The following is a 24336-nucleotide window of genomic DNA, read 5'->3' as shown; positions in this document are numbered from 1 at the left end:
TATTAAAAAGAATGATTTGAATCTTACATGATATGGTCTTCTTTTTATTCTTTATCCCGTTCCTTTTTCTCGTGGTCTTCTCCTATTCAAAGCAGAATTTTTCTGGATCGTTTTTTGTACTGTTATACAACTTTGTGAATCAAACTGGTATTTGGAACTTTGAATTTGTCTAATGAAAATATTTAACAATGGATGATGATAAACCAGGAAAGGTAAATAAAATTAAATTGTAAATACATGGCCCGAACATGGTCCGAAAAAATGTTCGGGCCGATTCAATAATACTTTTTTGTGGCCCGAGCATGGTCCGAACAGGCCCGAACATGTTCAGGCCATGCCGTGGGTCGTTATTAATCGAACAGAACGATTACCGAACTAATCGAACTTTGTCGAACTTAATCGAACGACAAAATTTCAATTAAATTCTTTAATCAAACTTTTCAGAAGTCCCTAAAATTGTGAGTATTCGATTAAGTTCGACAAAACATATTAAGTTCGACAAAGTTCGACAACGAGAAAGGTTCGACAAATTCGACAAAAAACTCCGTTCGAAAAAGTTCCACAACAAGAAATGTTCGACAAATTCGACAAAAAACTCCGCAGACAAGGGCTGCATTCCTCAGTTCAGACCTGCGGCTGCAAAATCCTTGACGTGGTCTTGCAAAATTCTGCAGATCTCGACTTGCGAGCGCTGCAACCGCACCTTTTGCTTGGGCTTTACTCATTTTTGCTCGAAAAAAAGATTACGTCATAAAAATGTAGCGCGCGCTTGAAATGTTCCATTTTTCTTTTTTTCTTTTGACAAATATCGTGCAAGCTTTGCTCGAAAAAGTGCGATCGAATTACGCGCAAGTGGAGCGGCCTTCAGTTACGCGGGTTTTCTCAAATTTTTGTTTGATTAAACTTGAAAAAGTTCGATTAAGTTCGATTAGTTCGATTTTAAGTTCGATTAATGTAATCAAACTAATCGAACTATCGAGGTCTCTTTAAAAAAGTTCAAACTTTATATTTTGAGAAATTTGTGAGTATTCAATTAAAGTTCGACAACCGAACTTAGTCAAACATTAATCGGCCAACAAAGTTCAATTAAGTTCGAAAAAGTTCGATTAAAAATACCGTTCGATTGATTCGATTATAAGTCTTGCTTTTTGTTGGGGGGCCACTCACATTATCAATTTTTCCCATCATGGGGTCCGGGTAGGTGGGTTAGATTGAGTGATGCTAAGAAAATCTACTAGAGATATCGGTTTTCGAGGCTCAAGAGAATTTTCAGAAAACTATAACTTTAGGGATCCTCGACAAAAAACTTTCGAATTTTTTATCGGCATTGGGCCGATAAGGGGGTGGGGGGGTCCAACTACATACCGATAAAAAAACAAGTATTGGGACGAAAATCTTTTCAGCCAATTTCTTGCTGATTTCGTCCACAAACTCAACTGAAAGCATACAATTTCACTTGCTTTCACCTTCGCGCACAAAATTTGCAACTTTAAAAATACAATTTTGAATTAGCTTTGATAAAAAAACTCTTTTTTCATTGGCTAGCGTGCTGCCATTTCCTTCGAAATGTTGCGACTTCATCGCGTCTTTTTAACTTTAGTTTTGATTAACAATATCAATGGGGGTATGAACAAACTCAATGTTGGTGCAAATAGACAAAGGCAAGATCAACGCAATGGCAGACATTATTGGAAAGAATTGTGTTTTTGAAGATGTAAAAATTGGTTTCGAAAATTTTGGTCGATAAGAGCAAGGGGGGGGGGTCTGAAGCTTATCAGCCCAATGCCAAAAAATTCGAAAGTTTTTTGTCGAAGACCCCTTACACAGGTAGCCTGGTAGCAGTCTCTTTATATTCAAGATTTAACAAAACATCCTCACTTCAAATTTGTCTCTTTTTCCATGGCATCGAGAATAAGCCGGTATAGTAAAATGCCGGAGACGCTCGTTATGTTTAAAAAGTTTGGGGCTTTTTTCCCCATGGGCGTCATAACTTATGGTTATGGGTCTGGGAACCAATTTGTGCAAAATTCATATACCGAAACCACTACAAAAAAAAAAGCGAAATGTGTAGCAAGCAGAAGGGGGAAGAAACTTTTCTGGCAGTGGAAAATCAATACTTGAAGTGAGAAAGGAAAAAAAAAGGTTTTCATCGTTTTTTGTTATATTTCATAATATGACGCTAAGGGTAGGGGGTGGGTGGGTTTTTTAATTAGCATCAGAATGACCGCTAAGCGTGGGAAAAATCTATATGTGAGCGGCCCCTAAAGCAATCAATCTCAAATAAATATAAAAAAGACAAGGAATATTGATTGACATAGATAAGATTTTCATATAGCCAAGCAGAATCACCATAGCTTTTACCAAAAAAAATTATTTCAAAGACCCAATTTCAGCCATTTTCACCCAAATCCAACTTTTGTTTTTGCTGGGACTTTGTGGAAACTTTTATCCTGTCCTAGGCGCTAGGGCAGCCAAAGGGTCGCACTTCACACGGTAACAATTTCACAATTTTAGTAAAATAAAGTTTGGCTTGAAATATCTTACCATAGAAAGGAGCCTAGCCTGGGAATCCAAGCTCATAATCTTAGAAAAAACAAAAAATACCGGGTGTCCCTGAAAAAACTTCCTCCTGTTTGATTCAAAATTGCGAAAAAGTGAAAAAATATATAGCTTGAGGTGAACCCGAAAAAAATTTTTGTTTCTGGTCCATCGACCGGGTGAAAATTTATTTTGTCGTCACCCGGGTGCATTGTTTTTCGTACATCATCGTTAGGGTTAGGGTTAGTTTGTTTGTTTAGAAAACTTTCGTGAATCAGTTTTTGAGGCGTGTGATTTATTGCACGTGATATTTTAAATTCTACTGTAAAATGCACGCCTAGAAATTACTTGGAATGAAGGTTTTATCCTGATCATTGCTATAGAAATGAAATTTAAATTTATTCATTTCAAACTAAACCCTGTTATTTTTGTTAATTTTTGCTTGCAACTCAACTTTTAAGAATGTTTTTTTTTATATACAACTTGGTTTTTATAAAAGAATCATGCTGATTTGTGAGTAAAATAAATAGAAACATTCACAAAGTGGGACTTTTCAGTAAGTAAACAGCTTTGTTTTTATTGAAAGAGTGTGTCCAGTTCTTAGAGATATTGTAACACAAGTGAAAATATAAACGATGAAAATTAAGTATTTGAATAATTGCATGCCTAGAACTAGACCACTGTAAATCAAAATCTAGGCGTGCGATGATCACACGTGAATTTTTCTTATGCCGAAGCCTGTAGCGGTGTCAAGTTACTACAGATTTAAGGTAAAGAAGACCATCATTTAACTTCTACAAGTGCTTTAAAAAATCTAGTTTTGGGATCGAAATTTAGCGAAATTTTTTTTTGCGGCCGGCCGGGTGAGTGTTTTTTTCGTCACCCGGTGGACCGGAAACAAAAATATTTTTAGGGCTCGCCTGATTTTTTCGAAATCGTTTAGAGGAGGGTTTAACTTAAATTTTGGTATATCAAACTTTAAAATTGCTTCATTAGATCAAAAGTTATGACAAAAAGAGTAAAAGTTTTTTTTTCAAAAAGAGCGAAAAAAGACGAAAAAAGAGGGCATCAAATTAGACTAGAAAACACTGTACTTTATTGACAGTAAAGTTTTATTCGTTTTTAATGATTTTTATTGCCATTTAGAGCTCCTTTGGGATTCATTAATGAGCATGAAGTTTCAACAAGCAACAAACTTTTATCAAAATGTTTCCAAAAGTTTCCAAAGCTTAGCGAGTCTATATGAGTGGAGAAGAGAAAGTTTGAGTAAGCTGAAGAAAAACATGCCTCGTCTTACTGTAGACCAAAGAGTCTGGGTTTGCATTGAACATGCACGAACAAACAATATGAGAGCAGTTTTGAGGCATTGGCCAAATGTCCTTCCACCATCGAAAATAATCGTTGTTACGATGTATCGCAAGTTTGGCCGGGAGGGGACTTGTCATAATCGAAACAAAGGAAAAAGTGGGTGATAGGGAACTGCGAGGACTCAAGCAAACATGAATTTAGTCAGAGCTTCATTTACAGCAAGATGGAATTCGATCATGTCGACGAAATGGTTTAAATCTTACACGATCTTCTTTTCATCGAATTGTTCATGATATTAAATTTCACCCCTAAGTTTTGGTGAAGAAGCAAAAGTTGAAAAATCGAGATCCTGTGAGAAGGCTTACATTTTGTAACTGGTTTCTTAGAATGAACAATGTAAACTTTTTATCAAACCTCATCATCTCTGACGAAGCTATTTTTAGCATGAATTCAGATGTTAATACTCGAAATGTTATCTTTTATTCGGAGTATGGTCAAGGGCACCCGAATGATCATTATGTTGAATTTGTGCAAGGGGCAGATCAGGGCATGGTTTGGATGGGCGTCACTGGTCAGTGTTTAGTTCTTGGTCCACATTTTGTTCAAGGTCGTCTTAATACGAGGGAATATCTAAAGTATATGGCTAGATACAATGTTATCCAGCGTGAATTTAGAAGGCTTTGTATCAACAGAAACACAGCTTGGTGGATCCAAGACGGGGCTACAGCTCACACTAGTAACGCGTCGTTACGTTATCTGAGAGGTCAATTCCCTGGAAAGGTCATCAGCAACCGAGGAGATGTCGAATGGCCCCCAAGATCTCCGATCTTACAGTGTGCGATTTCTTTCTTGGGTCAAATGAAACAGAAGAAGATTGGGAACAACCACGATTCACACAAATTCCTAATCTGAAAGAGCAATACAAAAAAGTTTTTTCAGAAAACACCTGGTACCTCACCTATCAAAGTATAAGATTGTAGAGCTTGGTGCAGGTGATTTATTGGAAACGAATGTTATAACACAGTCTGTGTGTTAACCTTGTTGACAGGATTTCTAAAACTTGGAAACCCAGGCAAGCACACATAATAACTTACCATAAAACTATTTCACAGCCTAACACTATTATTACTTTTACTTCTTAGACTCTCACGAGTATTTTTGAGCGGCAGTTTCGTTTCGTAGGTCTCACAACCATCCATACCTCTTAAATGTTGAACGTATTCGAAATCTTTCAATGTGGTAACTTGTGTGTGGTGTTTTGTTAATTTGCAAAAGACTTTTGACACTGTTGATCATTCTATTCTAATTTAAAGGGGTAGGGAAAGGCTAAGACTGGTTAGATCATATTATCTACAGATCCCAGTTTGTCTCTATTCTCTAATACCTCTCTTTAAAAAATCCCCATGGTTGTTCACAAGGCTCTGTTCAGTACCTATCTTATTTTGAATTCGATATTAAGATCTTCACAATGCAACTCGTTCAGGTGAAAACTTTTCATTTCGCTGATGATACCAAATTTGACATTTTAAGTTATCTCTTTCCTTTGCACAAAGTCAATCGTGACCTAGATCCTCCAAAATGGCTGGGAAAACAACAGAATTTTCTTTCTTACACTGGACAAATTATTCCTTTGTTCTTTTCTTTACTTGGTAGAAAAATTTCAACAGTTCAAATATCAAATATCTTGGCGTTTTGATTGACATGCACCTCAACTGGAAAGCCCACACCACATCTTTATCAGCTATACTTGCCAAAACAAATGGTATTATATCTAAGCTCAGGCACTATGTTTCAACAATAACCTTAAGTTAATATTTAATATGCTCTTTTTCGTTCCCATCTTCAATATGGTTGCCAACTCTGGGGTCTTACTGACAATACCACCTCCAAGGTGAAAACCATTTTTCAATATCATTTTCACATCATTTGTAATAAACAAAAGTTTAAAGCTGGTTGACTGATTTTCAAGGCCCCGCAAGGTAAAACCCCAATTTTTGGTTTTCGTACATGCGTGCTAGCTACCTTGCCGAGATTTGGTTGAGCGAAATCGAAACTGAGTGCCAAAAAATCGTGAAATTTAGCTGGGGAGTCTTGTTACCAAAGGAGCCGTAAAATTGGAACTTCAAATTGATACATCTCAAGAACTAAAACTTTTTGAAAAACTCTTATTTCCACCTCAAAAGGTTACTTTCTTTGTCAATAAGTTTTGATAGAATTCTTCCCCTAATTTCTTCCTTTCAGTAGTTTTCCTATTAATGTTTACAAGGCTCTTGACAAAAAACTGTTCATTTGATTGTCATTGATGACAGTGACGTTAATTATTTTGCTAGATCTGATAAACTGATGTTTGTAGTCTTGGGAGGTCGTCAGTAGTTGGACACTTTCTAGTCTGACAGTAAAATTTCCTGACGTTGAATTTGACGAATGCGTCAGAAAAAACATATAAAACGAAATATGAATAGCTGAAGAGGAGGCACATCTTTTATAAGCAGCCACGTGCTATAAAAATCCAAAGTTAAAAAAACTCTTTGAGGTGGGCCCCTAAAGCCACTTTTCTTAAATTTGGGAAGCCTTATTATGTAGGCTTTCAAAAGCAAGAATTGGATTTTTTGTTTTTTAGGGACCCTTTTGCGGTCGCATTTTGTATGCTGCGCGATTTTTAATACTTTTGCGCAGATTTGTAAACCGCGCAGGTGTAATAAACTTTGGCATTTGTAACGTCGAGCTCGCAGAAATGTAATACTTCTCTGCGCAGATTTGTAATTTGTAATTTAGATTTTTACTTTGAGGGCATATGTTTTCCCACGAAGAAAAGTTTAGAAAAAAAGACTGAGAAAATAATCAGAAAATCACACAAAAGTTGTATATCTTTTGTATGAACATTAACTTTATAAGAAAGGAATCAATATATTTTAATCTAATGAAAATTGGCTTTTGGCAGTTGGTTCTTTCAATACAAACATGGGATTGGGAATAATTTTAAGCATTTTCATTTTTCTTATAAGCATCAACTTTATAAGAAACGAATCAATATATTTAAATCTAATGAAAATGGCTTTTGGCAGTTGGTTCTTTCAATACAAACATGGGATTTTGAATTTCTTATAAATAATTATGTCCGCTCTATTCTCATAAACAATTTTTAAATTACCAGATAAGATTCTTATAAAAGCACTGCTTAGAAAAGAAATATTAATTGATTATTTATTCGATGTGCTCAATAATCACAACTTTATTTGGGTATTATTTTAAGTCTTTTTAATGCATTGTTGCAGAATAGATTGTTACCAATGAAAATATCAATCAAATTACAAATCTGCGCAGAGAATATTCTCTGCGGGCTGAGAGACAAATTTGCGCAGTATTACAATCTGCGCAGATTACAATCGCGCAAATTAAAAATCTGCCAAGGTATTTACAATGTGCGCAGTATTACAAATTGCGCACAACACCTTCTTTTGGGGGGGGGGGAGGCTGGAATTAAGGTTTGTGGTTTACAACCCTTATAGCATAATTCTGAACATGCAAAAAGGCACCTTTAAAGGCGGTGCTTTCTTTTTGCTATAAATTATCTTTGTGCAAATTTGATTGGTCCCTTATTTCTAATTATGTCAAATCTGCAAATGACTATTATTAACATATCTAAGTTAAAAACCCTATCAAATTCGACACGAAAATCGTTTCGGACAAAGTGACGTCGGAAAAAAAGACTTCTAAATTCTAAATTTATTTTATAGATTTGGACTATTTTTCTGTCGGACTAGAAAGTGTCGGACTAGTGACATGCACCCGTAGTCTTGACCCCCTTTGAAAAATCATATTCTGGTTTTCATGTTACCGTCAACTGCTCTAACTTGGGACAGAACATGGGACAGCCATTCGGCCACCATTTCACCGAACTTCCAAAGTCATTAATTAACATAACCACGAATCATAGATAGACACCTTTATTGGCATATGATAACCTGCCAGGACACTTTGATTTTCATGGATAAAGCTCCTATCACTAATTTTCTATCGTTAACTTGGGATTGTTAAAATTTTATCGATAAAAGTCTATCAAAAGGCCTATGTTTGTATTGATGGAATCGATAATTTAAAACTGTATCGATCCTTTTCTTAAGGAAGTTCACATTGTCCTTGCCGGAAAAATTATTGACATGTGATCTAAGTAGCATACTAAGATAAACAATAAACAATAGATATAAACGATAAATGATAATTACAAACAAACAAACAAACAAACAAACAAGAACAATATTATAGCTCCAGTTAATAGGATATCATTATTGGCTACACAGTGAAATTTTTTTTCTCCAAAGGAACTGAAATTGATGACTTTTACTTAAATTATTCACTCTAGATTTTATTAAGAGAGAAAAAAAAAACATAAATGCATTCCTCACTTTCACCACATTTACACCAGAATTGCACTGACATTATCGAAGCATTTGAAAATTGTCATAAAGAATACGTGATCGGAAAGTTCTTTGGTAAATGTAACAAACTGAAATTTCAACTAGCAAAGTGTTTTGAAGAAGACACCAAGGAAAGAAGACGTCAAAACCGTGAAAAAGGAATTCAACAAAGGAAGGATTTCAATGATAAATATAATGAATATCTGAGGACTGGAAAAAAAGAATGAAATGGTTTTATCTCAAATCAGATGAATAATGCACTATTTGAAATTTTGTTTGTATGTTATATATCGTCCTATAAGGTGACATGGAAAAAATATTCAGGATTTTAGATCTCTTTGGACGTATAAGCAAACCGAAATATGATTTCCAGACCTAGATTCAGAAAAAACCAGTTCAATAAGTTGTTTTACAGTCCCAACTGACCCTGAAATACAGAAGATCGATATTATATTAAAACAAGACCATTTTCATCTTTCTAAAGCTTTCTAATTTTTAACTGTTTTATATTTCCACCAAATTTTCAGTTTTTCAATTATTTTATGACTGTAATACATTTTTAAGAAACCTGGACTGAAAAACAACGTTTAATGTAATATATATTTTTGTAAATTTTGCATTGATATTATTATTAACACTTATTTGTCACAGATTGTTGAATTATATTGAGAGCTAAAAATAAAAAAACTATTTTAAACTATAAAAAAAATATTTTTTACAAGTTTTCTTTTTTTTACCATGTAGATTTTGATTATATGTTTCAAAAAATGTCTGGAATTTTCAAAACATCTCTTGAAATTAGCATTCTACTATTTCCATTTCTTTAATGTTTCAGATCAAATTTCTAAACAACAATAATGAGGGATATAAAAGAATGGTCATTGCATAATGGGTGTACCTGTTAGTACACTTGTTTACACCTCCCATAATAACAATAACAGCCGGCGTGAACACGTCAGCAATAGTTGTGTAAGTGAAACACACAGTAGATTGATACAAGTCATGCCAGCTGATGATATTAGACGGGTAAGTGATCCGCTATTATTATCAAAAATATTTATGACCTTATTTTTATAAGGGATCTTTCTTAAAAAAATACAGGTGGAATAGTGCTTATTGTCAAAAAAGTCTTTCCTTTTACTGAGCTGTTGTACCTCTTTTTATAATTGTCCACTTTGGTCAAAGATTTCATTTCAGTTATTTTGGAAAGTCATAGAGAAGTTTTAAAGAAATTTTTTAAAAGCTAATTTGTTTTGATATTTTTGACTATCTTCATTTTTTCAGAAAGATGGGGAACTTTTAAAGTACAAGAACGTTTTTAGTGGATGGGGCAAAAGATATTTTCGATTGGAAAGATCTTATTTACATTATTATGAAACAAAACACGTAAGTCGAATCTTTTGTTTGTTTTTAAAAGTCTCATTCTACTTGTTTATTGGATTAGCGTTTGAATGTTTAACTTTAAAACTTTAAAACCATGCATCTTTTTTGTGGTTAGCTGACCTTTTGGACCTTTTCCTAGCACTCTTTTTTAGATTTCTTTCTAAAAGCTTTTGTAAATTGTTAGATAGTCTTAACCCTCGGGGGGGGGGCACTCGATTTCGAAACGACGGCATGTGCCGCCTCAAAAATGGCTTTTTAATCTGACCCATTTCAGTGCAGCCCTTGAGCAGTGAAAAGGTACCCTTACAGTGCATTTACCAATTCAGCAGTTCTTAAAAAACACACCCTTACGGCGTATCCAGCTAAAAGAAGACCCTTGTATTGTCCTCTATCAAAAGTAGGATGTACTGTACATTTTTAGCGGGGTCTAGAAAAACCTACCTTTAAGGGCGGCACATGCCGTGGTTCGGACCATATGGATGCCCGCCCTCCGGGGCCTTAACACATCAGTAGTTATAAAATAAATGATTGTTAAAAGTCAATTTGTAACAAAGATCTTTTAGAAGCAAATTTATTTCAAAATTTTGAAGTAGCACATTTCTTCAGGTTTCATGCCTTACGGCAATCATCAGACGTACAAACCAAACATGCATGTATCAAACATAACCAGTCTTGATTTTTAGAGTCACCAACCAGTAGCCACCATTACACGTGGAGAAATCACACAGGTCAAACAAAGTACTGCATACCCTGGACGAAACAATGTTTTCGAAATAGTACAGAAAAGTGGAGTCATCTGGTATTGCCAAGCTAGTTCACCGGTATGTTTATCCGGTATCCTCGAAGGGAGAAAACATTCACGTAGTAGCTAATTTTAATCCTACAGTAAACTCTCTAATTCGAACATCTACTATTCGAATCTTTCTATAATACGAACTGAAATGTTGGCCCTCAGCCAGGAGTTAGTATAAAATACTTTCTCTAATTCGAAGAAAATTCTTGGTCCTTTGAAGAGATCGAATTAGAGAGAGTCGATTGTATTTCCCTGGACTTCCACTCCTTTTTTTAATTCTAAACTGAAGGACATTGTGTTTGTTACGCTATGACTTTCTGAGCAAATTTAATTTTTGCGTTTTAAATTTCCAAATAATTATCCCGTTGTATTCATAGGGAGAAATGGTATCATGGATGCAAGCCTTGTCTACTGTTCCTCTTATGGTCAACCCCGCGCAGGTAATCATCATTCACGCCAAAATTAGGTTCCTTACTCTTTCGAAGTAAGCTTACAAGAAAGCGCATTTCCGTTCGTAAAAACGACTTTACAAGGAATTGCTTAAAGGTTTTGTTTTAAACAAAGTGATATCGTTTGCTTACCCGTCAATTTTAAATCTCAAGTTTTTTCACATTGAATGGACACGAATGTGGGGTAAGATTGGTCAGAAAGAGAAAGAGAAAACAATTTTTTTTTATTCAGCACAAACTCGAACACTTAACAATAGGAGACACTGGCCTGATTTAAAGCCAGTGTCTGATAGAAACTGGAACACTTATGTAAAACTAAAACCTTCAAAGCCAGACAAAGCAGCCCAATTAATATAGGAAAGGGAAGATTTACCAGGGTCAAAAATAGGCTTTTAACATTTACTCTCTACTTTTTGTCTTAGTATCCAATGATTCCGGCAGATCAAGCGCCTCAAATGCCACCTGCCCCTTTCCCTCCCACACATGCGTATCCAAATAACGCCCAAGCACCGCCCAGATACGATTCACCGTACAGGGAGTTGATGAACGATGCACACCACACTGCTTATCATTCCAACACACCACACGGTAAAAGATTTTTCGCTTTCTTCCAAGGGATAAATCTGATGTTTAAAGAAATTTGGTAGTAAAATGTAAATTGTGCGAACCACTACACTAGGTGGGGTTGTCATGTTTGGTGTTATCGGTTGGTTTTTATAAATTTAAGGACAAAATGGAGCGAACGAAACTTGATAATATCTTAAACTTTTCATTGTTTGAGTTGTTTTTTTTGTATGGCAATTTAACATCAACTCTTGAGCAAAATAACCTGATGGCGGAGTGTTTTCCTTCTTTATTTCTGATATTTTTTTCTATTTTCTCCTCCCGACTAGAACGTAGTTTAGGTCACGTAGGCCACGTGTCACGGAGAAAACATTTATCTGATATTCCGATGGTGGATTGGCGGCCGCCCATGCTAAAGCTCTGAAGGAGCGGTCAATTTCCCATCGGAGAGGAATGATAGTTGGCCTTTGATGTGCGCACATAAACATAAACATTCCCGAAAACGAGGGCCTCCCGCTGCAAAATCCTTGACGCGGTTTTGCGAAATTTCGTAATCTAAATCTTCCAGAATGAGATGTTGAAAAATTTCCCGACAAGCTTTAGCGTGTCGGATGAAAATAAGGGAGTGTAAGAGACCTAAATTAAGGGCTCTGACCATAGTGAATTTTTCATAATTGCCGTGTTTAAAATGTGTTTTCTGACTGATGTAACCAACAAAACTATGGCATGTTATACATTTTCTGTTAGACAAACTATTCCTGAATCTGAAAATTCAAAAATTGCATTGAAAAAATTTGATGAAGAAGAAAATGAAGACTTTTGTGAGGAAGAGTATTTCAACTTTGAAGAGCTTAGTTTCGGCGAAGAAAAAACATTTTGAAAAATTTTTCGCAGTAGATGGTGTATCTTTTACCGAACAATAAAAATTTTTGCGGAAAATCTTTGTAAATGCTTCTTTGTCTCGAAATCTTCAAAATAGTGGTTTTTCATCAATTTTTTACCTGGATTTTGCTTAAAAAAACAGTCATAACTTTTGACACATCTTTTTAGAAAAATTTTCCGCAAAATTTAAAATAGTTCAATTCTTTGAGGACAGTGTAAAGAAATTTTGAAACAAAAAAGTTAATTACCCATTAAAACTAAGCATTTTTTGTAAAAGAGGGTGATGCAACATATTATTAACATCTTTTTAAAGTTCATAACGTCATTTTTGCAATTAAATTCTTAATTACTCTTAAGAGATTCGATTAAAAAGCAATTTATAAAGGCAATTCTTTGTTAAAAGTGTTAAGGAACCTGAAATATAACTTTTATGTTCAAATACCAAAATCAATTTTTGGACTATGGTCAGAGCCCTTAAGGAGAAGTGGTCACATCCCAGTGGGAACCATGAGTTTTTAAAAGCTAAAATACGAGTTATCACTAAGGGAATATTTTGGTTGAAAAAATCTAAGACGACTTTTTAATTCGAAATCTTTGGATTACACACTTATACATTATTTCAATTCTTATTCAGATTGTATACACGATAGTCCACCGCCACCCTACACTGCCACCCCAATTACACCTCAACCACCCCACAATCCTAATTATTAGGAGTATGCAGAATGATTTCTAGTTCAGATGGATACAAATGTGTTTGATACAAATGAATGGAACGAGATGTTGGTGTCGATATGCAAATACCAAGTTCCAGCAAGCCTTCTAAGGCTTATTTTTCCGTTAAATCAGGTTAAATATGTACGATGGAATGGCGGGTCACATTGTTTCGGGGATATATAAATCTAAATATTTATTTTTTGTACTTTAAGTGGATTTGTTTTTACGAGACGAGAATTTAAAAATTTCGCGTGGATTAATTTTCGCGAATCAAGGGTCTTCAAAATTTCAAGTGGATTAAAAAATTTCGCGAATTAGGCCTTCTTTATTTGATTTCGCGACTACCACCATGTAAATCGAATAATTTTAGAAAAGAGATGAAGGTAGACAAAGTCACTCAAAATCTTTCAAATAAACCACAAGGAAGGTACTCTTAGGAGGTTACTAGGGATTGAAAGTTTAAAATTGAAATGAAAAGTTTAACTCGTTATGTGTTTTGATTGCAAACTTTTGAGAATGTCTACCTGGTTATTCCTTTGTTTTCGCGAACTTTTATTTTCTCGCTTGTAACATTCCTGCGAATCAAGGGTCTTCAAAATTTTAACGTGGATTAAATTTCACAAAATGGCCAAAATTCGCAAAAACGCAGAAATTAATCCACTGAAGGTAATTTCTAATTTTTTGAATCTCGACTACAATTAAAAAAAACTTGAATCACAAGGGATTTTAGTTTCCATGGTCCAGGACCAAAAACTACTCAATCTTTATCAATTAGCTTTAGTATTAACGTTTTGTATATATTTAATAAAATTGTAAATTATCTTTTTTATATAAAATACACCTTCATAATAATCAAATAAAATAATCAAAAGTAAATGCACAAGATTCACTTGTAAAAGTTTTCAAAATAATATCTGCTATAGAGTCTATGCAGAAACATCTTGAAAATAGAAACAAAAATCTGTTGATATCATGTACAGTATGTCCAGTAATAGCGGGATGGGATTTACGAATTTATTATTACAAAAGAAGCAATGCATGTATGGATAGAATCTATTACGTCGTTTTCCGGAAACAGTGTATAAACATCAAGTGCAAAGTATACCCTTATTTAAAAAAAACATCATTTAACTTATCTCTTCACATTTTGCTTACACAGCATTTTTAAAACAACTAAGTTTAACTACATACAACGATTCTCTGTGGGTAACGAACATTCTTTCAATATTTCTTCCTATTCAATGACATTTTCCATGAATAGTTGCGATTTTACACTGTTGTCTACTAGTAGGGGGAAATTTGTTCGTTTTTTTGAGGTCGCTCGATTTTTTTAGTCAAAGCACTTGTTATACATTTTTGGAAAGCTAAGGGGTAGGGGAATCAAAATAACTTGGGTGCCAATTTTGTTTCGGACACTTTGGTGTGATTTTCGGACAAATACGACGGTCTCGGGCAAAAATCATAGGGTGAAAAATTAATGATAATTTCAGCTTGAGAAAACGGAGACCTGTTGTATATTTTTGGAAAGCTCTCAAAAAATAAAGATTAGTGATATATTGCGAGTATAGGTGATTTCTTTACCTAACTCGAGATATTAATCCTTAAAAACAGTGTTTTTCAGTGTTTTTCAGCCAGAAACAGCTGTTTTGTCCAGTTTTTGCGCTTTCGGAAGCTCAATATCTCGAGTTAGGTACTGAAATCACCTATACTCGCAATATATCACTAATCTTAATTTTTTGAGAGCTTTCCAAAAATATACAACAGGTCTCCGTTTTCTCAAGCTGAAATTTTCATTAATTTTTCACCCTATGATTTTCGCCCGAGACCGTCGTATTTGTCCGAAAATCACACCAAAGTGTCCGAAACAAAATTGGCACCCAAGTTATTTTGATTCCCCTACCCCTTAGCTTTCCAAAAATGTATAACAAGTGCTTTGACTAAAAAAATCGAGCGATTTTACAAATTTCCCCCTACTATACGCTCGCAACAACCTTTCGATGATACTATGGTTGGGAAATTTCAACAGAGAGTATGATTCCCGTAAAAAGGAACACTCTCCATTATTGAGTGTATTAACCCATCTGATCCGCAACTGGAAACACATACCTTTTAACACGAAAATAAGTAATTAACACGAATTAAGAAATTTCGTGTTCATTCAAACCAGCCGTGGTGTTCTTGAAAAATCGAATAAAATTCGTGTTAATTGTTTGAGTGTTTATTTCAAGGCCATTGAATACTTGCTTAGTAATATTCGTGTAATAAGGTATATAGTTTTCCGACTATCGCCTTTTCATTCTTCTACACGAATGAACGAATGTGTTCATTTGCGTCAGATATCTAAAGTTGTTGCATTGATGTTAATTCATACAGATTTTGACGTCAACTTTTCTTAGTAAACTTGATCCAGTCTTCTCATGTTTTAAGGATAGCAAGGTGTATCCATTGAGTTTGAAGCCCGAGGGGCTAGAGAGGAATCTTCAACCTTTCTCAAGCGAGAAAATGAACACAAGCGTTACGTGTTTTGGATGGTAAATAAGTAGCTTTATTTCTCATCCAAGAGTTTCGGATCTAGCCCTTCAGAGCTTTGAAATCAATAGATCTATCCATTCAATCGGCGTTCATATTCATTTTGACGACTTGAATAACGTCTCGTTTGTCTTTTCTGCTTGACATGACCCTTCTCAATGAAAGTTTAATGTAATCATAAATAAAGAAAACGAATTCGAACGCTGTAATGAAACTAAAACCAAGTCCCAAACCAACTCCTCCTCCAACCGATGCTAAAAAAGAAAAACAAAAATTATCAGTGTTTATTTTTGAAAATTTAATGTCTGACATCATAAAGCCCCATGAAATCTCTTCGAATTCACTCATTTAAAAGTACACAATGGAGTGATTTCAGTGAGAGTTTCTTTGCTCGAATGTCTCCTTAACTATGGTCCCTTCAGTTTAACAACAAATTATAAACCTCTTACTCCATAACTCGAAATTTCCTTTAATTCGAACAGATTGTGAACACATCTAGTGCTGCCATGATGCACTGGTAGCTATTTTAAAACAGGTAGATAGAGAGAGATTATAAGTGACTAACAGGTATTAACGATGTTATCTTCCATTACTACAGTGATAGTAAAACCGGGAAAATATGGCGGTATGGCGTTATGGCGGAAAAAAATCGGCGGGAGAGTTTCGAAAGAAACGGCAACTCTACTGACTGGAAACTCTTTTTGGCAAAAAAAAAACCGTTTGCGAATTTTCTTCAGCTTTGGGCTTCTCTCTTAGATAGTGATTCGTCAGGTAAACAAGCGAAACATGGAAAGGGGGCTTACCGATTAGACAGGTCCATCGAACTGAAGGAATCATCTTTTCTTTGATGATGATATTATCAAAAAATGAAACATGTATACCAACAATATTCTCTCTGAAAGAAAAATAAAACTCGATTTGAATGAAAAAGCCCGCATCTCACTTATCCACCACCAACCAAATTGGTTAAGATAAAAGCCGCGTCAGCAGCAGCAATGATAAATTAAAAGTCCTGAGTAAGTAGAGAATCTAGAGCTAATCAGCATTTCTGTATAGAAAATAGTAACCAAAGTATTATCAATCCTGGATTCTTCCGCGATGAATAAAAAAGGTTTGTATTTGTTGCTTCAATTTCAGGACTGAACTGTTAAAATGTAATTTGATTATTTTTTGTTGACAAAAACCCAAATTACCAACTAAAAATATGTACCTGAAATATTCTTTAATCTCAGTCAGGGTCATGTTGGCTTTCGAGGGTACAGTTCTCTGGATGTTTTTGTACACTTCATCGCTACCGATCCTTACTGTGGCTTTTTTCACTTTATATGTTGTTTGAGTACATTCTTGAGGACATTGGTTGAAACAATCTTTGTACTTTTTTTCCATAAACAATGCTAAAACAGACACAAAATTTTAAAGTGAACTAATTCCCTCTAATATTCTATTTCTATGTCGCAAATTTGTGCAAGAAGCAGCCTCTAAGTGGAGCTCTCTGAGTACTGCTAGAGCTACTAGAAGTAGCTACAGTCATTGATTTCATATTTCAAAGGACTAGAGAAAAATTTATTGTGTGAAAAGAATCCGATACCCATTACCTGTATGGTCTTCACATTCGGCGGGTTGATAGTAATAATTATTGCCAGCTTTCGAAAGGAAACTTGCGTGAAAACGGAAAAAATAATCGATTCAATCTGTCTTCCCAAATGCAATGCAAATCTTAATACTTTTATCTTACTTGGAAAAGGCTGAAGATTTCCTCTCTTCTACCAGCTCTTCGGGCTTTTATACTCAAAGACTTATTTATAAAATCCCGAAAGTTATAGTTATAGTTATAGCCCACCCCCCCCCCTAAGGGCATTTTTTAACCGTAGTTTTTCTAATTAAACGAGTGGCAATATAAGATTATTCTGGATGCTACGGAAAGAAATTAGAAAACAGTTAATTACGATATTCAAAAGTATAAAGAACGCGTTAATTTTTCGGGATAATTAAATTGGTCTTAGTCCAAGTTTTAATACCCAAGGCTTGATTTCATAGGATTCGTGTTTTTAGTAATTTTCAGAAATATTTTCAGCGATTTCCAATATGCTTCCAATGCCAATGGCTTTATTGGAACGTGGGAGTCTAAAAAACCCAATTTCTTAGGAAAATAGACAGAAATACTCACAAAATAAGGAAAATAAGAACAAGCTTAGAACATTTTTAGGCTGAAAACCCAAAAAAAGTTAAGAACATCCAAAGGCTACAAAAATCTTGGAGGTTCTTAAAAAAAAACGTGCAGTACGATAGAGAGATTAAATTTAAGCAGAGAAACTTTTCAAACAATGAAAAATGATTAAATTACCTTTGTAATAGTTGTAGCAAATCATTTTTTCAAGCTTGCATAATTTCACACCTAAGATGGGAAAAATTTATGTTTTTCAAGCTGTTCGAAAAAAATAAGTCGAAAGAGTGGGCTATAAGTAGGTGTTTTTCAAAATTAACACGGACCGGATTTAGACTCCTTAGCATGTATCTCGACAGGAATGAACAATAAAAATTTGTCTAAAGTCAATAAAAAAATGTGCTGGGCCATTTTCCACACTTACTCCATTTAGCCGATTTTCGAACTACCCGCGAGATTTTTTTTGGGACCCACGAACTTACCCACGTAATTTTTTTTCGGGACCCAGGTAATTTTTTTTTTGGACACACGTAATTTTTTTTAGGACCCACGTATTTTTTTTTTTGGACCCACGTAATATTTTTTGGGACCCACGAAAACTACCCATGTAATTTTTTTCGGGACCCACGTACTTTTTTCTGGGACCCACGAGGGCACGAAGGCGCGAGGGCACGGGACGCACGAGGCACGAAGGCACGACCCACGAGGGCACGGGACGCACGTAATTAATCACACTCGATAGTCCTCCACTTGCTAGTGAAGATATGGCTTTCTGTTACATGAAAACATGAAAAAGAAGAAAACAGAGGCAAGTTCATTTTCCAAGAAAACATGGTCTGATGGTTGGTCATGATAATGCATGCAAACTTGTTCATGGACTCTGGTTTAATCTTTGGATGTTTTGAAGCTGCTTTTTATTAATTTATGTTTTGCAGCCCTGGGTTGGCTAGCAAAGTTTTGGAAACATGGGTTTGCACTTTCATTCCCTAGGGAGACCAAGCTCTATAATTTTAGAACTTTGTATGTTGAGGTAAATTTTGTTTTTTCTAAAGTTTTGAGCTTGACTATCCAGGCTAAAGTTATGGCTGTTTTTCTATGAAAAATTAGTATGGAAAATTGGTCAAAAAACTATATTTTCAAGATTTTGAAACAAATAAGCTTTTAGAAAAATTTTCCGAAAAAGTGATTTTAGTTCGATAAAAGATACACCATCTACCGAAAAAATGTTTTCAAAATATTTTTTCCTCGCCGAAACTAAGCTCTTCAAAGTTGAAATACTCTTCTTCGCAAAAGTCTTCATTTTCTTTTTCATCAAATTTTATCATTTGATTCTTAAATTTTCAGACTCACAGATAATTGGCCTAACAGAATATGTATAACATGCCACAGTTTTGTGGGCTACATCAAGTAGAAATTTATATTTTGTAAGTGGCAAATATTTAAAAAATTCACTATGGTCAGAGCCCTTAACTCAAAGGAGAGAGCCAATCTCCCCACTAACAATCTTAATTGTGAAAAATACCTCGCAAAGTTTGGGTATCTTGCTTCGCTTTCTGCAGTGCATATGAATAAACAATTCACAGGAAAAAGGATTAGGGACGATCTAATCTTGTCTGATGTAATGGACGAAAGAGCAGTTGATGCTAGGGAGATGTCTTGCGGTCACAAAGTCAGAAAGTTTTGAAAAAGAAACACATCAAAGAAAACATCCACAAGAAACCCACAAGATCAAATGATTTTATCGATCAACTTCTAGCGAAATGCAAGCAACATCAAGGTTCATTTACGTCCGTAAGCAAATTAATGGCACTAGTAAAGCAAAAAACACCGGAATTTAAATCTTTCTTGAGACAGGTACGTAGTAGCTTTGCTAATTTCTATCACTTTGTTTATTCTCTTTTCCCGTGACTTATTTTTTCTCCTCGTGAACATAGGGTGTATCTATCCATGTTTTCTCTAGGAAGTTCAATATCAAAGCATGACGCACCCTCGTGACGCTGAAGCTCGCCCGCACCTTTACAAAGTCAATAAGCTCTCCGAAGAAGATATGATTGAAAATATAATCATTATGCTCTCCGATGAGGGAGAGACTCAAGATGGTGTTCTGTTTCCTAATGAATAGGAAATCACGAATTTGCTCCATGAGAAACAATCAGCTGGTGAAAGTACTGAAAAACTGGGTACGGCCGAGTGACTACGACGATATCCAGGACACAGCAGAGGTACAAATTCTACCTATAAACATTTAAGGGGACTGAGATTTTCCATCAGAGAAACCAATGTTTGTTTTAACTAACGTTTCAGAAATTCAAAAGACATTTGACCATATTATTTCAAATCTTTTTAAGTGAATATATTCGTTAAAATTTCGTTTTGTTATGAGTTATGCATGTAAATATTCATATTTTGAGAAATTTTTTAACAAATTATAACATTTTAGAACATTTTTTAAAACGTGTATGTCTCTTGTGTTTTGAAAATATGTTATCATTTGCGTTTTATTGTTAAAAGTAAATGTGTAGTTATTGCCAGTAATGTTGCAGAAATCAAATTTGTGTGATTTTCACCCTTCCTTACAAAAGTAGCCAGCACATTTTTCTTTTCGATTTTTTTGAAAAAAATTTTCATTTCTTACCGAGATAGGTGTTAAGGCACCTAAAAATATCCGGTTCGTAATGAGATACTAAAATTTTTACTTTTTCATGACTTATAGCCCACTCCTAGTGATAGTGAGAAAGAAAAACTGAGAAAAAAGGAGTAGAATAAAGCAAAAACATATGACAAAAATACAACATAAAAAAGTCAAAAAGACGTATTTCTCTGATTAAAAAAAGTTAACACACACAACGCGAAAAATATTTTTACCTTAAGGTACTCAAGCAAAAAAAATTCTACCGACTCACCCACTCACCCACGCACCCACACATCCATAAGCTTCATTAATGTATAATCTTTATCTGTAAACCTGATTTGGGGGTCCATTTTGTGTTCCATTTGGGGGTTCATTTGAGGGGTCCAACTTTTGTCGTCGCCCAAAAAATAATAGACTTTTTTTTCAAATATTTATGTTTGATGTTGTCTTTAGTCAACGTAAAAAAGATTTTGAGTGTGGGCGTTTTATGCGCGTTATTCCGACTTACAGATCTATACACCCAATGGCGAACTGAAAATATTTCAATTCAGACAGTAGAAAACTAAAAGAGGGGTGTGTGTTTGTCTGCGGGGTATTATTTCTGGACCCGAAAACGATATCGTGAGTTATTTACCTATAAAATCCTCAAGTAGTGCGTGTATAAAAACTAGTTTAGACCAATGAAATATAAGCCCGAAGGGATAGAAACGAATCTCCTTGGTAGGATTTGAAGCCAACAAATCCTACTAAAGTTGCGCGGCCTTGAGCGACCCGTCTGGTTTCTACACAAATGGCAGATTGAAACTATAAAATTTACCGCTTGATTTCGAAAAAAATATCACTCGAAAACAAGAGAATTGCTATATTCAATCCGTCATCGAAAATACGGCGCATTTTTTAAGGTTTCACTTTTTCTTGCCTGATAAAGGTGAGAGATTCGCTTCTAGCCCTTCGGCCTTATATTTCATTGGTTTAGACAGTCTACTTTCTCCTTTCATTCATTCATCTATTCTTTTCGTAGTTTTCAGCCGAAAGTTCAGAACTTAGATGTCTCTTTTCGACTTGAGCACAGAATACTCCCTTCTCGCAGACCCGGTAAGGTTTATTCAGCCAGTGGGGTAAAAATAATGGACTGAAACTCGATGGGGTTAAGATTCCAATTTTTTATTATGACTGGGGATTTGAATTCTATTGTTTTCACGTCACAAAAATTCGGGATGGAGAAAATAACATAACATTTTGCACTGAGGATTTGTTTATTTGATTATTTTCAGCGGGACAAAAATTGGAGCACCAATTTTTCCAGTGGGAAGTGGTCCCAGTGGTTCTGTGAAAAAGGGGTGTATAAAAACATGGGCTTATCAATCCCTATCGAATTTCAGTCCGTTCTCTTTACCCCACTGGCTGAATAAGCCCACTACCGGGTCTACGAGAAAGGGGTGTTTAAATGTAATAAATTTAATAAATCAATGACTCACTTCGTTTTTTGATATGTTTCATTTCATCCCCCACACAGCCACATTTTTGGTACACATGATTGGTTATACAATCAAATTTACACAGAGTGTTGGTATATGGTCTTTTCTTGTTGATTAAATGATATTCTCTGGTACCACAGTTCGAATGGTAAGGAGGTGGTAGGAGTGATGACTAAAAGTCAATGATAAAATGTCATTATACAAAATTTCTAATGGGCTCTTCCAGAAAAAAATTGTACATGGGGGGGGGGTGGAGGATATTTTGTCCGGGGGGGTAGCAAAAAAATCATCAAAATTTGCTCTGTCCGGGGGTAATTTGGGGTGTCCGGGGGGGTCAGCAGATGCTTGTCCGGGGGGTAAAACCTATTGTACGGGGGGCCAAAAGTCACCCTTTTCGGGGGGTAAATCACTAAAAATTGTTATATCCTCCACGCCTCCCATGCATAATTTTTTTCTGGAAGAGCCCATCATGAAAAATGCTAGACGATGTTATCGTTCGTTATAGGGATAGTAAAGGCGGAAAAATATACACGTTTTGGCGTTAGATAGAAAAAATCGGCGGCGGGAGAGTTTCGAAGACTGCAATCAAAGATACATAAATGTTTGAGAAAACCACTTGAAATTACTGAGAAAACATTGTGTAACGCCGTCTCATCGTTCAGTGAACATTGCCAATGGGGGGAAAGGGGGGAGACAGCTTGTAATCATTTCTGTCTCACAATTTTTGACCTTGATTGTGGCAAACTCTACCAATTATAAACTCATCCCGGCGAAAGAAAAAACCCGTTTGCGATTTTTCTTCGGCTATGGGGTTTTTCTTAGTTGTTCGTGATTTTTCTTAAGCTATAGCATAGTCTAGAAAAATGCTTGTTTTTGTTAAATCACATACTAACCTCATATTCTTTCAATTTAATGAAAGCCATCTCGCCTGGTTTAACACTAACGTACGACTTATCTGGTAGCAAATGATGGGCATTCCCAAACTTGTTAATCATCACCATGACACCGTGTAAATCAGCTGTTCGAAAATAAGACGTTTGTCCGAGATCCAAATACAATTGAAATCCTCGGAACCGATTATCGATTTTACCGACAACAAGACTCGGTTTACCGGAAATGAATGAATTGAATTCGATACAGGTTTGATGGTTATTCCAAATGACCGTCTCGAAGTCCTGTTTACTGCAATATTTGCTGTAATATTGACAGGTTTCATTGTTCAAATATACTCTATTATCGATGAGATCTTTGAAGTCCATATTATACATACTTAATAGGTCCATGTAGTTTTTAACATTACGTGTGTCTAACTCTTTTAGAAAATTTTGGATTTCCGGTGTAAGAGAAAGATTCTCGCTGGTTGGTTGTGAAATACGTTGGACGAGGTCCAGAAAATCAGCCTTAGTGTAATTGACTGTTAAATTGTTTAATTTTTGTTTAGACTGTGAGTCGTAAGGACAAATGGTCAGTGTTGGAAATTCATGGTTTTCTTCATAATATTCAATAGTATCAATGTTCGTTTTGCGTTCAAGAAAATCACCCACGAGGTCAAAGAATAAAGCAATAGAACACATAAAAGCAACCATGATGATTAGAAACCAAACACCCTTACGAAGCATTGAGCTCTTCTCGAATAAGAATTTGAATCCATGCAAAGTGACACTATTATAGAAAGTATTAAAGAGTTCCTCTTTGTCGTTGCCAACATTTTCAGTTTTTTCCACTTTCTGGGATTCCATTTCTTTTTCATTGCAATTGTAACTCGACATTGACCTCCAGCCACGGAATTTCCGCACTAACCAACGATAATGAACCATTAACTCATAAATTGACACCAAGGAGAGATGAAACAATTTTAAGAAAACTACTGAAAAATATATTGAGTATATATTCTGTGAAAACTGTTTCTCTTGCAATAACTGAGGAGTATATCCTCTCTTTTCAACGAATAAAGATATTGAGAACAAAAGAAGAATGTTCCAAAAATGTTCTCCAGATTATATTGAGCGTTGAAAATGTTTGTATCAAGGGAAGGGACTTAAATTATTCATAGGAACTTTTATGTTCAAGTAACGTTTGAACAGTGTTAAAAAAACTCATAAAACTAAAGTGAAAACAACCGACAAAATTTTTCCTACTTTTCCCATTTGAAAATGATTTCCCTCCTTCTTAATTCCAGATAGCAAAAAGTGAAGTGTTAGGTTCATTTATAAGTTACATAACGTAATTGTGTAATTACAAAATTATGCTATAATTTTAGTACCGCGACCCTTTACGCCTTGGAACAAAAAAACGTGACCCAAACACTTCTAATTTCTAAACAGTTTCAAGTTCTCACAACAAGCTAGAAAACGCTGCAATTATGAAGTTGAAGTTTACAAAGTCGTTTGTAAGATTTATATCTGAAAATTATCATCAATAAATTATAATCATATTCAAAATGTTCGTAGAAAACTTTGAAAAATTTGTGGCATCGGCTTT

The 24336-nt window shown here is 35.1% G+C and overlaps 2 protein-coding genes across 2 annotated transcripts; one reads left to right on the top strand and one right to left on the bottom strand.

Annotated features, from left to right (window-relative positions):
* The first annotated feature begins 9098 nt into the window (after positions 1 to 9098).
* Positions 9099 to 13077, top strand: LOC136809908 (pleckstrin homology domain-containing family A member 1-like). Its single transcript, XM_067066471.1, has 6 exons — positions 9099 to 9290; positions 9549 to 9650; positions 10331 to 10468; positions 10818 to 10880; positions 11312 to 11477; positions 12970 to 13077. The coding sequence occupies exons 1-6, from the start codon at positions 9153 to 9155 to the stop codon at positions 13047 to 13049; spliced, it is 687 nt and encodes a 228-aa protein (XP_066922572.1). The 5' UTR covers positions 9099 to 9152; the 3' UTR covers positions 13050 to 13077.
* A 2503-nt stretch (positions 13078 to 15580) lies between these two features.
* Positions 15581 to 23802, bottom strand: LOC136809905 (acid-sensing ion channel 2-like). The gene is made up of 6 exons (XM_067066469.1): positions 22749 to 23802; positions 21856 to 22027; positions 17926 to 17976; positions 16792 to 16975; positions 16385 to 16476; positions 15581 to 15835 (listed from the first exon to the last, which is right to left on the bottom strand). The coding sequence occupies exons 1-6, from the start codon at positions 23670 to 23672 to the stop codon at positions 15663 to 15665; spliced, it is 1596 nt and encodes a 531-aa protein (XP_066922570.1). The 5' UTR covers positions 23673 to 23802; the 3' UTR covers positions 15581 to 15662.
* Between the last annotated feature and the right edge of the window lie 534 nt (positions 23803 to 24336).

The sequence above is a fragment of the Clytia hemisphaerica genome, unplaced genomic scaffold (genome assembly GCF_902728285.1).
Source record: "Clytia hemisphaerica strain Z4C2 unplaced genomic scaffold, Clytia hemisphaerica genome assembly, whole genome shotgun sequence".
In the NCBI taxonomy this organism is placed as follows: domain Eukaryota; kingdom Metazoa; phylum Cnidaria; class Hydrozoa; order Leptothecata; family Clytiidae; genus Clytia; species Clytia hemisphaerica.
Note: the sequence above shows the minus strand (reverse complement) of the source record. Positions and strands in the feature narration are given on the sequence as shown.

Bases quoted from the DNA above. Each gene is read 5' to 3' on its own strand.
- LOC136809908 (XM_067066471.1), top strand. From the start codon at position 9,153: ATGGGTGTACCTGTTAGTACACTTGTTTACACCTCCCATAATAACAAT. The intron at 10,469-10,817 runs GTATGTTTATCC...TTGTATTCATAG, and splicing joins ATTGCCAAGCTAGTTCACCG to GGAGAAATGGTATCATGGAT. The intron at 11,478-12,969 runs GTAAAAGATTTT...ATTCTTATTCAG, and splicing joins TCATTCCAACACACCACACG to ATTGTATACACGATAGTCCA.
- LOC136809905 (XM_067066469.1), bottom strand. From the start codon at position 23,672: ATGGTTCATTATCGTTGGTTAGTGCGGAAATTCCGTGGCTGGAGGTCA. The intron at 22,028-22,748 runs GTTAGTATGTGA...ATTGACTTTTAG, and splicing joins TTAAATTGAAAGAATATGAG to TCATCACTCCTACCACCTCC. The intron at 15,836-16,384 runs GTAAGCCCCCTT...TTTCTTTTTTAG, and splicing joins TCGATGGACCTGTCTAATCG to CATCGGTTGGAGGAGGAGTT.